This window comes from Aulostomus chinensis, chromosome 5 (assembly GCF_037954235.1).
Source record: "Aulostomus chinensis isolate RoL2024-O1b breed Wild chromosome 5, RoL_Achi_v1.0, whole genome shotgun sequence".
Taxonomy (NCBI): Eukaryota; Metazoa; Chordata; class Actinopteri; order Syngnathiformes; family Aulostomidae; genus Aulostomus; species Aulostomus chinensis.
In genome coordinates this window covers 2762861-2781422 of record NC_141324.1, presented here as the reverse complement: position 1 = coordinate 2781422, position 18562 = coordinate 2762861, and the positions used below count along the sequence as shown (strand labels likewise).

Sequence of the window (18562 nt, the reverse complement as noted above, 5' to 3'; positions counted from 1 at the left end):
CCTGACAAAAATCCCTACAAAAATATGGTATTTTGTGTTACTTTCCACCAACGTAGGCCGAGTTATTCAGCTTTTACACACTATATTTCTCTTAATCCTCCACTCTCTCCACTCTAGCACAGATCAAAGAAAGTGCAGCGGGGGAGGGGTTCTTAATGAGCCAGCTGGCAGCTCTGCTCTCAGCTCTGACAGAGATGGCAGAGATTTGTTTACTGTAGTCATGGAAACCACAATTGGCACTTCTCTGCCCTCATGTACATACTCTCAAACAAACACTTGTCGCTTCTAAATTAAAACACTCACACCTTCAGAAAACACACCATTGAATTCCTGAGAAAAAACTCTACGAACTGATGTCTTTACATTACACTTTTGACCAACATATGCAGAGTTATGACTGTGTTTGTCAGTAAAACTGCCAAATCCTCCTCTGCTCTCCACTCTGACAGAGATGGCAGAGAGCGAGCAGAGAAGGGAGGGGCTCTTAAAGGGCCGGCTCTCAGCTCTGCACTCACACTGTGCAGCGCACTGAGGCTCGTATCTCCTAAACTACAAGGCCTAGGGATTTGCCGATTACACCGTTGGATTCGGGCCGGTGTCAAGGACGCGGCCGTAGGCCGCGTGGGGGCTCAGGCCCTAACAACGCTGCTTGCAGCTTTAATTAGGGCCTGAGCCAGAAGGTACTTCTGGGCGAAGACCCTATTATGTTTCGAAGTCAGAGAGACACGAAGTCAGCGCTAAAAGCAGTAAAAACACACACTTAGGAGCATCACAGGCCTCTAAAAACATCACAGGAGGGTCCGGGGGGGGACGGGGGGTGAGGTCCCCCATTGAAACCAATGGTGGCAAAAATTATATCTGAAATTGTAACGTTTTATTATTATTATTATTATTATTATTATTCTTTCTTTCTTCCGCTGCACTTTAACGCTTAATTACACCCCCTAAACATGCATGAAATTCGCTGAAATTTGGCACGCACGTCCGGTCTGGCGAAAAATTTTATATTTAAAAAAAAAAAATGACAAAAACTCAATAGCGCCACCTAGGGAGCCAAAAAACTCGCAAAAAATTTGGAGCACTATAACTGCTTGCACGAATGTCCCACAGATATGGGACCAACACCGTTGGACTCGTCTCATCAAGACGAAAATTTCATACGCTCTGACCTCTCACCTATCTGCAACAGAATGTCCACTAATTGGACAAAACTGTCAAAATCAGGAATTTTTTTCTCTCCAAACAAAATCTATCTCCTCCTAAACCGTAAGTGCTAGGGCTTCCAAACTTTCACACATTACTCTCCCAACTGTGCTCTTTAAAAATCGTCAAAGGTTAATATACTACGCGTTCGGTTTGGATTTTATGAGCCGTCAAAGTGGGGGAGACACGTTTCACGCTTACAATGGAAGTCAATGGGGTGGCCGTGTCCTCTCGTGGTACATAGTGTTAAACAAACGCTTCTCACATCTACACTGAAACTCACACAGCTTCACAAAACACACCACTGTATTTCTCACAAAAATCCCTACAAAAATATGGTATTACATTGCACGTTGAAGCAACATATGCAGACTTATTTGACTTTCACACACTAAAAATGTGCATTTTTCAGCTGCTCTCCACTCAGGCACAGATGGCAGAGATTTGTTTACTGTAGTCATGGAAACCAAAATTGGAGCTTCTCTGCCCTCATGTACATACTCTCAAACAAACACTTGTAGCTTCTACACTAAAACACTCACACCTTCAGAAAACACACCATTGAATTCCTGACGAAAAACTCTACGCACTGATGTCTTTACATTCCACTTTTGACCCACATATGCTGAGTTATGACTGTGTTTCACAGTTAAACTGCCAAATCCTCCTCTGCTCTCCACTCTGACACAGATGGCAGAGAGCGAGCAGAGAAGGGAGGGGCTCTTAAAGGGCCGGCTCTCAACTCTGCACTCACGCTGTGCAGCGAACTGAGGCTCGTATCTCCTAAACTACAAGGCCTAGGGATTTGCCGATTACACCGTTGGATTCGGGCCGGCGATCCGGCCGCGGTTAGGCGGGGGCTCAGGCCCTAACAACGCTGCTTGCAGCTTTAATTCTTTCTTTATTCCGCGAACTCTTTAACGCTTAATTTGACCCCCTGAACATGCATGAAATTCGCTGAATTTTTGCAGACACGTCCGGTCCGGCGAAAAATTTGATATTCTAAAAAAAATTTACACGCAAAACTCAACAGCGCCACCTAGCAAGCCAAAAACACGTTTACGTCAATAACTTCCCCGAGGAATGTCCCACAGACATGGGACCAACACCGGTGGATTCGTCTCATCAAGACGAAAAATTCGTACACTCTGACCCCTGACCTAACTCCAACAGGATGTCCACAATTTGGACACAAACGTCCAATTTTTCACCATCGCACCCTCCGAACAAAATCTATCTCCTCCTGAACCGTAAATGGCATCGCTTCCAAACTTTCACACATAAATCACACAACTCTGCTCTTCAAAAATCTTTAAAGGTTAATATACTACGCGCTCGGTTCCCATTTTATAAGCCGTCGAAGTTGTGGACACAAATTCACGTTATAATGGAAGTCTATGGGGAGAGCGTGTCCTCTCAGGGTACATATTCTCGAACAAACGCTTGTCACGTCTACGCTGAAAGTCACACAGCTTCACAAAACACACCACTGGATTCCTCACAAAAATCCCTACAAAAATATGGTATTACATTGCACTTTTAAGCAACATATGCAGAGTAATTTGACTTTCACACACTAAAAATGTACACTTTTCAGCTGCTCTCCACTCAAGCACAGATGGCTGAGATTTGTTTACTGTAGTCATGGAAACCACAATTGGAGGGTCTCTGCCCTCATGTACATACTCTCAAACAAACACTTGTAGCTTCTAAACTAAATGACTCACACCTTCAGAAAACACACCATTGAATTCCTGAGAAAAAACTCTACGGACTGATGTCTTTACTTTCAAATTTTGACCAACATATGCTGAGTTATGACTGTGTTTCACAGTCAAACTGCCAAATCCTCCTCTGCTCTCCACTCTGACACAGATGGCAGAGAGCGAGCAGAGAAGGGAGGGGCTCTTAAATGGCCGGCTCTCAGCTCTGCTCTCAGCTCTGACACAGATGGCAGAGAGCGAGCAGAGAAGGGAGGGGCTCTTAAAGGGCCGGCTCTCAGCTCTGCACTCGCACTGTGCAGCGAACTGAGGCTCGTATCTCCTAAACTACAAGGCCTAGGGATTTGCCGATTACACCGTTGGATTCGGGCCGGCGATCCGGCCGCGGTTAGGCGGGGGCTCAGGCCCTAACAACGCTGCTTGCAGCTTTAATTAGGGCCTGAGCCAGAAGGTACTTCTGGGCGAAGACCCTATTATGTTTCGAAGTCAGAGAGACACGAAGTCAGCGCTAAAAGCAGTAAAAATACACACTTAGGAGCATCACAGGCCTCTAAAAACATCACAGGGGGGTCCGGGGGGGGACGGGGGGTGAGGTCTCCCATTGAAACCAATGGTGGCAAAAATTATATCTGAAATTGCTGCGTTTTATTATTATTATTATTATTATTATTATTATTATTATTATTATTCTTTCTTTCTTCCGCGACATCTTAAACGCTTAATTTGACCCCCTGAACATGCATGAAATTCGCTGAAATTTTGCACGCACGTCCGGTCCGGCGAAAAATTCGATATTTAAAAAAAAAAATCCAGAAAAACTCAATAGCGCCACCTACAGAGCTACAAAAGTACACAAAAATTAGAATCGTTATAACTGCTTGCACGAATGTCCCACAGACATGGGACCAAGACCGTTGGAATCGTCTCATTAAGACGAAAAATTCATACACTCTGACCTCTCACCTATCTACAACACAATGTCCACAAATTGGACAAAACTGTCAAAAAAAGGAATTTTTTACTCCCCGAACAAAATCTATCTCCTCCTAGGCCGTTAATGGTATTGCTTCCAGACTTTCACACATGACTCTCCCAACACTGCTCTTCAAAAATCTTTAAAGGTTTTTTCAAAATCCAATCGGTTCCCATTTTATAAGCCGTCAAAGTCGGGGAGACACGTTTTACGTTACAATGGAAGTCAATGGGGAGGCTGTGTCCTCTCATGGTACATACTCTCAAACAAATGCTTCTCACGTCTACACTGAAACTCTCACAGCTTCACAAAACATACCAGTCGATTCCTCAGAAAAATCTCTACAAAAATATTGTATTATATTCCACTTCTAAGCAACATATGCAGAGTTATTTGCTTTTCACACACTAAAAATGTACACTTTTCGGCTGCTCTCCACTCAGGCACAGATGGCAGAGATTTGTTTACTGTAGTCATGGAAACCACAATTGGAGGGTCTCTGCCCTCATGTACATACTCTCAAACAAACACTTGTAGCTTCTAAACTAAAACACTCACACCTTCAGAAAACACACCATTGAATTCCTGAGAAAAAACTCTACGCACTGATGTTTTTACTTTCACCTTTTGACCAACATATGCTGAGTTATGACTGTGTTTCACAGTAAAACTGCCAAATCCTCCTCTGCTCTCAGCTCTGACAGAGATGGCAGAGAGCGAGCAGAGAAGGGAGGGGCTCTTAAATGGCCGGCTCTCAACTCTGCTGGGAATTGCAGCTACAGCGACAGCTGTCACCTGTGCTAGGATACATACAGGCTATCTCATCGTAAACTACATGCTCACGAACACATCTCACCTCTCCACTCTGCACCTCTCCACTCTCACGTAGATAACAGAGAACAGTTGGGGAGGTCCAGCTACAGCAACAGCTGTCACCTGTGATAGGATAGGGACAGGCTACCTCTCCATACACTACCTGCTCTCAAACACAAACTTCACAAGCCACAAATACACATCACACGGCTTCGGAAAACCCGCCATCTACAAATGTGGTATTAGTTTGCACTTTCACGCAACATGTGCACAGCTCTATGCTTTTCACACATTAAAAATGTCTACATCCTGCTCTGCTCTCCACACTGACACAGATGGCAGTTGGCAGATTTGTTGTCAGTTGTCATGTAAACCTAAAGAGGAGCACATCTGGCCTCATGGTACATACTCTCAAACAAACACTTTCAAAATCTAAAATATAACCCCCACACGTTTGTAAAGCACACCATTGAATTCCTGACGAAAAACTCTATGCAAATATGGTCTTACATTCCACTTTTCACCAACATACAGTCACTTGTGACTGTTTTTCACAGTTAAACTGTCAAAATCCTCCTCTGCTCTCCACTGTGACACAGACGGCAGAGAGAGAGCAGAGAAGGGAGGGGCTCTCAAACCGTAGCAACAAGGCTCTGTGAAGTCTCAGCTCTCTCCTCTATGGTCAGATCTGACAGCTCTCTTCCAATCAGTTGCTGTGCTGCAATGCACTTCATGACGTGTCATCATGCCACCTCTCTGCCAATCAGTTGCTGTGCCACAGAGCACTCCGTGACGTCTCCTCATACGAGCTCATAAAAGCTGACGGCTGCGGTCACCATTTTCTCTTGCTCTCTCGGCTGGAGGTAAGTTCTGTCTTCTCTGTAGCATGACTTATTGTTAGCTTTAGTCAGGTTGCTATTAATTCAGTATTTTCATTTGGTTATTCGACACTATTTCCGCTACTTACATGTGCTCCGTTAATACAGTAATGTTATCATGCACTTACAACCCCTATCTCCGCTGTCTTAACGATACAAAGACGCTCGGTGGTCGTCGGCCATTTCACATCACCGCGACTCAGCCGCTTGCTCCTCGTCGCCATTTAGCATCACCGGGACTCGGCCGCTAAATCCTCGTCGGCCATTAGGCATCACCGCGACTCGGCCGCTAGCTCGTCGTCGGCCATTTCGCATCACCGCGACTGGGCCGCTAGCTCGTCGTCGGCCATTTTGCATCACCGCGACTGGGCCGCTAGCTCGTCGTCGGCCATTTTGCATCACCGCGACGGGCCGCTAGCTCGTCGTCGGCCATTTCGCATCACCGCGACTCGGCCGCAAACTAATCATTAGCCATTTTACATAATCTGTCTACATATATATGGTTTTGTGTATTTTTATTTGTGTAAGTATGTATATATGTGTATGATTGCATGTATGTGCCTACATGTATGTGTGTATACATGTTTGTATTGCACATCTTTTCTATATCTACATCTTATTTCTACTTTTAATACTTAATAGTATATGTCACAATATTATTCATTGCGTTCATGCTATTATTATATTGTACAAACACCTTCATGTTTACTTTACAGATCTTCACTTGTCCCTTGCTGCTCTGCTGCTTTGTGCTACTACATCTACAACTCGTCTTCAGGAAAACTCTACTTTGAAAAATACACACATACACATAGTTACTTAATTTTGTTGAACACATCTTTTGTCTAATTCACCACTTTTGCATTTGTTCACACACGCTCACAGACACACACACACACACACACACACACACTCACTCTACATTTACTGATTGCTCATCTCCCACAACCAAGGTAAGTTGCACTTCTTTAATTCACCCACTTCTGACGATCACGGCCCTCCCGTTTGTGAGTACAACTACCATTCTATACTTGTACGCTTTGTCTGTGAATGCTTAGTTTCAAAATTTGTCTTTTGTAGATGCCCCGTTCCAAGTCCCACCGGCTTGCCCAGGCGGCCAAGCGGAGGATGGCGCAGCGGGAGCCTTGGACCCCTGGGCCACCTGTCCCCGAGTTTGTTGCTCGTATGTATCAACACTTTTTTAAATGCCAAACTCCTGCTACTCTAACATGTGCTACAAAAACCATGTCTGCCTTTGCCTCTCATTCTAACATATCTCCATCCTAACAGGGCGCGGTACCGGACGCCGCCACCGCGTGCGGAGATGGCCAACTTCATTCTACACCAACCACTCCGTGAAGTTGGTCACTCCTGCACAGATCCCCGGCCAGAAGGTACCGATCTTTCTCATTCTACATCATTGCATGCATGTCATGCTTGCTGTCTGTTCTAAACATGTGCTTATGTGACAGATGGTGTTCGTCCTCGGAGACTCCCACCTGCGCGCCATCGTCGACGGGTTCGTAAGTATGCCGCAGGGTTCTCTCTCTTTCGGCTTCTTGTCTGTTCCAGGTGGAGCCGCCTCTGACCTCAGGACCGAGGTCATGCATGCCGCCCTCCCCTGGACCCCGGACTTGGTGTGCGTGGGTGCCCCGAGCAACAACCTCACAGCCAGCAGGACTGTTGGTGAGGCGGCGTTGGACTTCCGTGCTCTCCTGACCACAGTCAGCAGCCTCTGGCCGACGGTGAGCTTCTCTTTGTCATATACTGTTACTATTATGTCTTCCCTCCTATACAGTCACACTTGTTACTTATGTCATTATTTACATTTACACTTAACATTTCTTTCATTTCGCCCTTCAAGGTGTTAGTGATGGATTTCCCTCCACGCTTAACCATCGATCCGGCCTTGCAGGACCTGCTGCGTCAGGAATACCGCCGTGTCACAGCGCGCATGGGTATGTTAAACTTCTACACATCTTCTTGTCCAATCAATTGCATACTTCTATTTAATGTAGAGTACACCATTATAATAGGTATTTCTGCTTTCCACATCTCTCAGGTATCCCATACGTGTCTATGGCGGAGCACCTCCCAGTCCATCGGTTGGAGCTGTGGTGCCACGACGGTGTAAGTACAGCCAATGTCGTCTTTTACATATGTCACATTCTTTAACTGCCCTCTTCTCCCATGCCATGTGACCCTACGCCATTAAAGTCTGCTTTGTTTTCCTGTCTTTCAGGTGCATCTCAGCGACTCCGATGGCATGCCGGTTGTGGTGGACCTGCTGTGGAACGCCGCGGTCCGTCAGCTCGCCCCCCCCCCGCCACAGCCCACCGTGTCACCCCGCACATCGCCACGTGTGAGGGTGTCTCCCAGGGTGATCGTGACGGGACACGTTCCTGTGCCTCGTCGTCGTGACCCCCGGGAGTGGACCCTCGTTGGACGGGCATGCGCGGTAATGTATTTCACTACTACGTTATCCAAATGCACATTTCTTAACACTTTTTCTCATTAACAACATCTAACATATATCCTCCCTCCCATCTTTGCTTTTGGTTTCAAAGACTGGTACACCTCCGGCCCGACGGTCTGCCATCCCGTCCAACCCGGTGTGGTTCAGCAGTGACATGCTGGATGCCATGGAGAAGGTTTCACCTTCTTCTGGCTCCGGCTGCACTGCTGCTCCACCAGCTGGCCAGGTAACTATACCACCCATTACATGCACTGTTTCAAGCCAACATGCATATCAGATGTTGTAAACAAAAATTCTCTCTTTCCTTCAGCCTTCCCCTGGGCACGGGAAGCGCCAGCGCCAACGTGTTGCCTCAAAGCCCAAAGGAGGAAAGCGACAGGTTGGTATTTGGATCTTTTCTTCCAATAACTGCAATATAACTTAAACCTGCATTTTGATTTACACTTAAAAATGCATTCCTTTTGTACTTACTCTCCTTTTCTTTATTTAGGTGCTGGCAACACCACCTGCCCATCTGACCGTGTCCGCCTCCAAGCCCCGTCCAGCAGCGCAGCAGGTTGGCCTTGCTTTAATTACATACACTTTACTTCTTGTTGCTCATTCAAATCACCAACACCTCCTCTCCTACTTCATTTACATTTAACATTCTCCTTTCATCTTCTATCAGGGGGAGGCGGCAGCCAAGGCGTGCGTGGAGGAGTCTGCGGTGCCACTGACTGCTGCCGTGGTGCCAGAGGGTCGGAGGAAGGAGGTTGCCGCAGCTCGCCCGGCCTTGCTGACGGAATCACCTGACAACGAGCCATCCCAGACGACGCACACGCCCGGCAAAGCTAAGTCTGACTTTTTGATTTCCTCTTTGCATGATGTAAGAGCAGCTAATGCAGATTCCAATGGCAATGATGTGGCAATGGTGGCTCCTAATAGCAGAGGGATTAAGGTAGGCAAGGTTGTGAAGGGCTCATTTCACCAGGGACATGAGCAGTTTAAGTATGGAGGACTGCAGTGTATGGCTATTGCTTTGGTCAGCATAGCCAAACACACTTACAGCACTGTCTTCTCCTGGAAAAGAGGTGATCTGGATCAGGTCTTAATTGAAGGTGATGAGTTATACACCTTCTTGCGTGACAGTGGCTCTTTTACACATCCCTCAAATCTGCTGTCTGTTCCTGATCTGCCAAAGCACTTGGAAGTTGATGGACAGATATGCAGCTTCCATTTTGGGGATGTACTGTTGGGTGAAGTTGGTGTGACTGAAGGGGAGCTGGTGGACTTTGGTGTCTTTATCAGTCTGCGTGATGGACTGGCCAGGATCTTCAGTCAGTACAGCACATGTCTCATGACACTGTGTGGAAACACCACTTCCATCATTCATCGGGATGGACAGTTTGCTGTGGTTGACAGTCACTCACGTAACTATAGTGGCTTGTCACATTGCCGTGGTACAAGTGTGGTTCTACATTTTGCTTGTATTGATGACCTGCACCGCTACATCTGCTGTTTGGCTGAGAGTCTCAGTTCAAACCAGAAACTTTTTGAACTGTGTGGTGTTCTTGTGATTCCGAGTGTAAATCCAGTTCCGTCTGGTGTGTCTGCAGACAGTTGTAGGATTGCATCCAGAGCTACAACACGGCCGACTTTTACTGAGAAAATGGTACATGATGGCTCTGTGCACATAACCGACGATGTTCCAACCGTAGCTGGAAATCTGGCAATGTGTAATATTGCTGACCAAAGTTCATCCCATGATGGCAGCACTGTGTCACAGGAAGAACCACACTGTAGCCATGGCATGAAACGCAACATTTCTCCTGACACCCATGTGTCAAAGAAATTAAAGTTGCCTGATGACAGTACACTCAGTACAGACATAGACGCAGATGTAGAATTTATTAGCGCTGTTACAACTAACACGCTACTGTTTTGTCCTCTTGGTGTAGATTCCTGTAAGCTTTTGTGTCAAAAGTTACATGTTGACTTTGACAAGTTCAATCCTCCACTCTCCACAGAAGTTGGATTGATCGGTCCTCCATGTAAGAATGAGAGGATCGTTGCTGATGGGAACTGCTTCTTCAGGGCCATCTCTCAGGCAGTGAGTGGCTCACAGAAGCACCATCGGAAGATTAGATCAGCTGTTTGTAAAGAGCTGGAGAGAAATGCTCAGAAATATGTTTATCTTTTGAGAAGACAGTATTCGTCTGTGTCACAGTACCTCCAGCAGTCCAGGATGAAATATGTGAACACTTGGGCCACAGAGGTGGAAATACAGGTCACAGCAGATTTCTTAGGATTTAGTGTTTGTACGTTTGTGGATGGACATTGGATTAAGTATAGCAGTGCTGGTGACCTTTTGCACTCACAGTGCATTTATGTACAAAACATCCTGGACAGGCATTTTGAGAATGTGGTCTGTGTGTCGAAGCCTGGACAACAGACCTGTTATGGTTATTGTGAAGTTGTGGATAGGCCAACTTACACCATGAGGACTACAATGCAGGTTGTTGTAGACAGAGACTCCATAGACAGTAACTTCCCCTTTGTAGTTTCTGACAAAGGTCTTGACACGGATACGGCTGTGCTAAGTGATAGTCACGTAAAAGTTAAAACTACATCTCGGTCATCAAACTATTTGACAAAAAAGAGAAGGACACAGCGGAAATTGAATATGTTGATTAGAAAGCAAAATACTCACACGTATAGAAAAACATATTCACAAAATGTTGTCTATAGGGAAAGAAAAAAAGTACTGAGTCTAATTAAATATCGCACTCAATTAGAACATAAACTGAAAATACAAGCTAAAAGTAAAGCAAGAAGTATGACACAGTACCAGGAAAACCCCAACCACAGACAGAAAGTCAAGGACAAAAGTAAAGCTAGGAGTAGTTTGAAATATAGACTCGATATGCAACACAGACACAGTGTTAAATCAAGAAGTGTGTCAAAATATAGAGACGATGTCCACCATAGGCAATCCATGAAATTTAGAAGTATAACCAAATATAAAGATAACATCCAATACAGACTGGAAGTTAGAGTAAGGAGTGTGGACAAATACAAACAAAATATCGTGCATAGACAACTAGCTAAAGACAGGAGTGTAATGAAATATCGAGAAAAGATACAGCATAGACAAAAAGTTAAAGCCAAGAGTGTGCAAAAATACAGAGAGAACATTCAGCATAGACAAAGACTTAAAGATAGGAGTGTGCAAAAATACAGAGAGAACATTCAGCATAGACAAATACTTAAAGACAGGAGTGTGCAAAAATACAGAGACAACATTCAGCATAGACAAAGACTTAAAGATAGGAGTGTGCAAAAATACAGGAACAACATTCAGCATAGACAACAAGTTAAAGACAGGAGTGTGCAAAAATACATAGACAACATTAAGCATAGACAACAAGTTAAAGACAGGAGTGTGCAAAAATACATAGACAACATTCAGCACAGACAACAAGTTCAAGACAGGAGTGTGCAAAAATACAGAGACAACATTCAGCATAGACAACAAGTTAAAGACAGGAGTGTATTTAAATATAAAGAGAATATCAAACATAGACAGAAAATTAGAGCCGCAAGTATCGTAAAGTATAGACAAAACATTCGGCATCAACAAAAAGTTAAAGCTGCAAGTAAAAAAATTGGACAAAAGTACCGTGACAATTATGACTTTAAGCAGAAAGTTATTGCGACCGCAAAATTAAGTAGGAAAAGTGCAGCTGAGAAGTGTCAAGACTTCAACTTTGTCATGGAACAATTCTTGGATAAGGTTAGAGACGGCCCTGAGTTCATTTGTTGTGTCTGTCATCGGTTGTTGTTCAGAACTCAGGTGCTGGGTTGTAGCTATGAAATGTATGCTGGAAATTCTGCTAGAGTTGCGGTTGCTAACCGATGCATAAGTGACACGTATTTGCACAGGTGTGGTAGTGATTGTGTTGTGCCTTGTGGGTTGGCAGCTTGTAGAGGGGAACTTTGGATCTGCCATACGTGTCACAGTAAGATTTCCAAGGGGCAGATTCCAGCTGAGTGTTGGGTCAACAACCTGACACCGGATCCCATTCCGCCGGAACTGGGATGCTTAAATAGCTTGGAGCAACACTTGATTGCGCTGCATATTCCGTTCATGAAATTGTTGGCATTGCCCAAAGGGGGGCAGAACGGAGTACATGGGCCGGTAACATGCGTTCCGGCTAATGTCGTGCAGACAACCAATGTGTTGCCTAGGACTAGCGTGGAAGGGTCCATGATGCAGGTCAAACTTAAGCGCAAGTTGACCTACAAGGGACATTATCGATATCAGTTTGTCGACAGTACGCGAGTAAGACAGGCGCTGCACTTTTTAAAAAGGAATAATCCTTTCTACAAGGACATTGACTTCAATGAGGATTGGGTCAATGACTTTTGTCGCCAGGACGATGGCGAGACTGAGGAGGTTCAGTCTGACGGTGAGGACGGAGCTGTCGTAGAGGGGGCAGAGTCTTGTGAGCAGAAGCAGGTCGTTTCAGAGGGTGCGGTGACAGCTCCGTCAGGTGGTCAAGACGACGTGATAGATGATTCAACAGAAATAATTCAAGATGAACTGTTGCATGACAGACAGCAGCACTGCATGTTTCAGGACACTTGCCTTATGCCTGTTGATATTGGTCAGGAAGCATTAGACCAGTATTTCGAGGACATCATCAACGTGGCGCCTGCGGAAGGGAATAGTCCAGTTAGGCTGCTTTCTGACCACACGAACGAGGCCAAGTGTTTCCCCGTCTTGTTTCCTCTGGGTAGGAAAACATTTCACGACGGGCGCTCGCAAGCGTTGACATTGACGCGGTACTTCAACAACCGGATTATGCATGCGGATGGCCGCTATTCCGGCAACGTTGAGTACATTTTCTTCAGTCAGTACATGTCTGAGACTGAGCAAGTGTCCTCGAAAGTTTCCGTGGCAGGGCGTAAGGGTAGGGCAGGTCACAAGTCCCAGAAGGTTAGCGCAGCGATGCTGATGAACGAGGACACTTTGAAGCAGATGTTGCAGGTCGACGAGGGCTTCAGATTTCTGAAGCCCATTCGAGGAACGCCTGCCTTTTGGCAGTCGGTTCAAAAGGACCTGTTAGCATGCGTCCGTCAGTTGGGGATTCCGACGTGGTTCTGTTCGTTTTCGTCTGCTGATCTGCGCTGGCAGAATCTCCTGACCAGTATCCTGAAGCAGGAGGGCAGAACGCAGACGGTAGAGGATTTGGAGTGGGCAGACAGGTGCGAGCTGTTGCGGAGGAACCCCGTGACAGCCGCGAGGATGTTTGATTACAGGTGGCATTGCTTTTTGAATGAGGTTCTCAAGTCTCCTTCACAACCGATTGGCAAAATCACAGATTACTTTTATCGAGTAGAATTTCAGCAGCGCGGCTCCCCTCATGTCCACTGTCTGTTTTGGATTGAGGGGGCTCCCCAAATTGATAAGAACACAGATGAGGAGGTGGTGGCATTTATTGACCAATATGTCACCTGCGACTTAAACCCTGACGATGACACGTTATCGGCTATCGTGGCATCGGTTCAAGCCCACTCCAGGCGACACACCAAATCCTGTCTGAAACACGGAACGTGTCGCTTCCATTTCCCAAAAGTTGTTTCGGCACGAACTTTTGTTTGTAAAACGGAAATTAAAACCTGTACCTGTGATCCGAAGGCAAGAGAGAATCCTCAGTCAACAAGTGTGCCGGTCTGTAATTGTTTTCAAGACACGAATCCCATTAATAAGGAGACGGCACACGCCATTTTGAAAGCCGTGAAGAAGGCTGTTAAAAAAGCGGACGCAGGAGAAGTGGCCTACGCTAGCGTGGACCACTTGTTCCAGACTCTGGGCATTAATCAGGAGATTTTTGAGCTGGCTTTTAAGCGCCTTCACACAAAGACTAGGATAGTCTATAAAAGAGGGGTAAAGGATGTCTGGGTGAACCAGTATAGTAAGAAATTGTTGAAGTGCTGGAATGCTAACATGGACATTAGCTTTGTCACCGATGCCTATGCAGTAATCATTTACATCATTTCGTATATAACCAAAGCCGAGAGAGAAATTGGGCTTTTATTGGCCAACGCACAAAAAGAAGCATCCAAACAATCAAATCTCTCTGCTAGAGAGGCTTTGAAAAAATTAGGAAGTGTGTATTTGCACAACAGGGACGTTTGTGCCCAGGAGTCGGTGTACAGGCTAACGAACATGCATCTGAGGGAGTGTTCCAGGAAGGTCGTTTTTGTGCCGACGGGGGCAAATGTAGTTAGAATGAGTTTACCCCTCAGTGTGTTGAGGCAGAAAGCTGCTTGTGGTGACATGAGGTCAGAGGATATGTGGATGCCGAATATCGTAGATAGGTATAGGAGCAGGCCAGATGACCAGGTGTTTGACGACATGTGTATGGCTACGTTTGCGTCTGAGTATCGTCTTCTCAGCAAGAATGAAAAGTCCAAGAACATGATTCAACTGAAGAATGGACTTGGCTTCATCTCGAGGAGAACGCGGTCTCAGTTCGCTGTTGTGCGCTACATGCGGTTTGATTTAGAAAAGCAAGAGGAAGCACACTATCAGAGTCTGCTTCAGATGTATCTCCATTACAGAGTTGACGCAGATCTGAAACCTGAGGGGTTTCATCTGTTCAGTCAGTTCTATAAGGATGGAGAGGTTAGGTTCAGGGACGGTTCGATGAAGTCGGTTCAAAGCGTCGTCGATGAGAACAGGGCCAGGTTTGAGGTCGATTGTCCTGAGTTGGATCACGCTGAGGAGATTGCTCAGCAAGGTCAGGTGGATGAGGATGTTTGGGGGGAGCTCTGTCCTGAGCTGGAAGCGGAACGCCTCGAGTGTTTAGAGGAGATGAAAGAGCAACGGCAAGGCGAAAATGCTGATGAGCATTTGGCCGACGCCTTACAAAATGTTCCCGATTTGGCGGCTGCCAAACCAAAAACAGATGTGTTTTTGGAGAGGAACAGGAGCATTTTGCCCAGAAGTGACGGCTTGGCCTTAGTTAGGTCTCTGAACGAGACGCAAATGGCTGTCTTCAACAAAGTTAGACAGTGGTGTCTGCAGAAGGCCATGGGTAAGAACCCAGAGCCTCTGCATGTGTTTTTGACAGGCGGTGCAGGGACGGGGAAAAGTCACTTAATTAGGGCCATTCAGTACGAGGCCGGGAGACTGCTGGCAACACTTTGTCATCAACCAGATAGCATTTCGGTTCTGTTAATGGCCTCCACGGGCATAGCTGCATACACTTTAAATGCAGCAACAATTCATCACTCGCTGAGTATTGGCACACACTCCAGCTTGCCCTACACACCCTTGGGAGAAGACAAACTGAACTCTCTAAGGGCCACATTTAGAGACCTCCAAATTGTCATCATTGATGAGATTAGCATGGTTGATCACAATCTGTTGGCATACGTCCACGGCAGGTTGAGGCAGCTTAAACAGACCGGTGACTTTTCCCCATTTGGTAATGTTAGCGTCATAGCCGTCGGTGACTTCTACCAGTTGCCTCCCGTTAAAGGGAAGCCGCTGTACGCTGGTCAGGTTGGTGTGGACCTGTGGTGCCACTTTAGCGTGGTGGAGCTGACTACTGTCGTCAGACAGAAGGACAGCTCCTTTGCTGAGATGTTGAACAGGCTTCGGGTGCGTTCCAAGAAAACCCCCATGTTAGACGGCGACGTCCAAATTTTGAAATCGCGAGAGACAGGGGAAGATAGCTCGGCCTTGCATATTTTCACCACAAATGTGCAAGTGGAAGAATTTAATTTGAACCAGTTGTTCCGCACGTGCCCAGATTATGTTGAAATTGACGCTAAAGACTTTACGCCGAACCGCAAAACCGGCAAATTGGAACCTGGAATCATTAGCAAGGGGCAGGGCACGTGTTTGGAATCTAAATTGTGTTTGGCCAAAAACGCCAGAGTCATGCTCTGTCGTAACGTCGACGTCCAGGACGGTCTGGTCAATGGCGCGTGTGGCACTGTCAGCTACATTGAATTTGGCCCCGACCCCACATTTCCTCTGAGAATTTACGTCAAGTTCGATGACGAAAACATTGGCAGACAGAGGAGGACAGAGCGTCCACACGCAGCAGTAGAATACAGGCATTCTACTGCTATTGAACCAGACAGGGAGAAGACCAGGAAGCGCGGTTGTGTGCGGGTGCAGTTTCCCCTCAGGCTAGCGTGGGCTTGTACAGTCCACAAAGTGCAGGGGTTGACTGTAGACCAGGCTGTTGTCAGTTTAAAGAAGGTATTTGCACCTGGGCAGGCGTATGTAGCTCTCAGTCGTGTTAGGGCCTTGTCGGGACTGATCATCAAGGACTTTGAAGAAAAGGCCATTTACTGCAAGGACACCATTAAGGAGGCCATGGCTAGCATGCCTCCATTTTTGATTGAGCAGCCTTCATCAAATACACAGTTCGCGGTGTATTTGATGAACGTACAAAGTTTAAGTCGCCACCTGCTAGACTTGGTGTCCTGCACGCAGCATTTGCAGCTTAACTGCATTGCTGTCACAGAAACATGGCTCACTGCACAGTCCTCATTGGACTGTGTGCAAATTTCCGGCTACGATTTCCACAGTCGTCCTCGGTCTCTGTGTTACAGCGCCGCTGACCCCACATTCTCCAAATTCCAGCAGTTAGAACGCGGTGGCGTCGGCCTGTATAGTTTAGCCCATTCGGACGTCGACATTCTGCAGGTACCCGATTTCAATCTGGAGTGCTTGGTGTGCCTGCACAAAAAATTGAGCATTTCCCTGGCCGTCATTTACCGTCCACCAGCGTATCCAAATTTGCTGTTCAAAGGCAATGTGGGGAGGTTGCTTGACTGGTTAACTCCAACAAGTAACACTGTTGTAGTCATGGGAGACTTTAATGAGAACATTTTGAAAGGGTCATCAATTTGTAAATTTATGGAAGAAAAAGGGTTCACCCAACACGTGACACAAGAGACCACAGAAAAGGGGACGCTAATTGACCACGTTTACGTTAAAACGGCACAGTACGACGTGGAATGTGCAGTCTGGCCAGCCTACTTCAGCGATCACGAAGGGATCCTGTGTAGGTTTTCTGTTTCAGATGATCAGGGGGAGTTAGATGACCTCGCCAGTTTGTTTAGCTTGGATGACTTGGAGGATTTCCAGGGCGATTCTGACCACCAGGATGACTGAGTGTCAAAGCTACATGGCTGTCCCAGGTCAAATACTAGCCTCATGTCAGCTCAGTTGGCTCTGTGTGTGCTGGTAGGACAAGTTGACTCGGACCTGTTGTTGATAGGAAGCCTGGCATGACTGTTGGCATTTGTTAGTGTAGAAAGTCCCACTCCACCTCTCTGTGCCCTTTTTAATCTTTTTAACCTTTTTAACTTTGGCTATTTATTCTGTGCATGTCTTGACATGCACGGTTTTTAAGGTATTTATTCATGTATTTATTATTAACTTATTCCACTGTCACGCACTGCACTTACTGCAGTTTTGTAGTGACTATGAGTTGGTAGTTTAGCTCCACGAATCATGGTTCCACTGGTGCTGCGTGACAATCATGGGTCACACGTTGTTGATATTTATAGTTGTTGTTGTTGTAGTTGATATTTATAGTTGTTGTTGGTCATTTATAGTTGTTGTGAGTCACTGTCTGTCACATTATTGCTGTTGGTCTCTTATGAATGTTTTATAAATGTATTCTGTGTGTATTTTTGCCTGTTGTCTCTCCTCTCAGCCCCCTCCCTCTTTGTCTCTCTCTCTCTCTGTATCTCTCTCCTCTTCTCCCACTGCCCCCGCCCCTCACCCCCAAGTCTATCTCCCCTCTCCACCCCAGCCCCATCTCTCTCCCTCTCCCTCTCAACCCCAACCGGTCCAGGCAGGTGGCCGCCCACTTTGAGCCTGGTTCTGCCTGAGGTTTCTTCCTGTAAAAGGGAGTTTTTCCTCACCACCGTCGCCAAGTGCTTGCTCATGTGGGAATGTTGGGTTTCTTTCACTAAAATTGTAAATAGTTTGTTTATTGAACCCCAACGGGGAGAAATTTCATTTAAGTTCTAAATTACTTTCATTAATTATGTTCACTGTATGTTCTAAATGCATTTTTATTTGACTTCAGATTTATAATTTCCATTTTGTTACACATGCAGTGACTGTCTCTAATTGACCTTTTGTTCAAATTAATCAGTTAATAAATTCCCATGTTCACCACAGCTGATGTCTGTCTTTTATTGTCACAATAACTGTACATGGACAATGAATGTTGAACTTTCTAATCCACAGTCAAATGTCCTGTTTTCAATGCTGGATTTTGCCACATTCATGCTTGATGATATTCAGCAACTTAACTGGAAGAACCACAGTAAAGTGACAGCCAACAGGTAGCACAGACAATGATGAACACAAGGGTCAATATGAAGCTGTCACATCTGCAGTCACACTTTGGGTCCAACTGGAGCTTCTACCTCCTCAACTTCAACTCTCACCACTTTGATACCAACATGGATGGAG

The 18562-nt window shown here is 45.9% G+C and overlaps 2 protein-coding genes across 2 annotated transcripts; both read left to right on the top strand.

Annotated features, from left to right (window-relative positions):
• The first annotated feature begins 5404 nt into the window (after positions 1–5404).
• LOC147260888 (uncharacterized) lies at positions 5405–7621 on the top strand. The gene is made up of 6 exons (XM_086204788.1): positions 5405–5573; positions 6305–6771; positions 6879–6982; positions 7061–7333; positions 7453–7550; positions 7609–7621. Exons 2-6 carry the CDS (start codon positions 6669–6671, stop codon positions 7619–7621), a joined length of 591 nt encoding a protein of 196 aa, XP_086060914.1. The 5' UTR covers positions 5405–5573; positions 6305–6668.
• Positions 7622–7655: 34 nt separating this feature from the next.
• Positions 7656–18262, top strand: LOC147260887 (uncharacterized). Its single transcript, XM_086205137.1, has 6 exons — positions 7656–7718; positions 7831–8046; positions 8156–8290; positions 8375–8443; positions 8555–8620; positions 8732–18262. Exons 1-6 carry the CDS (start codon positions 7668–7670, stop codon positions 17243–17245), a joined length of 9051 nt encoding a protein of 3016 aa, XP_086061263.1. The 5' UTR covers positions 7656–7667; the 3' UTR covers positions 17246–18262.
• Positions 18263–18562: the final 300 nt, after the last annotated feature.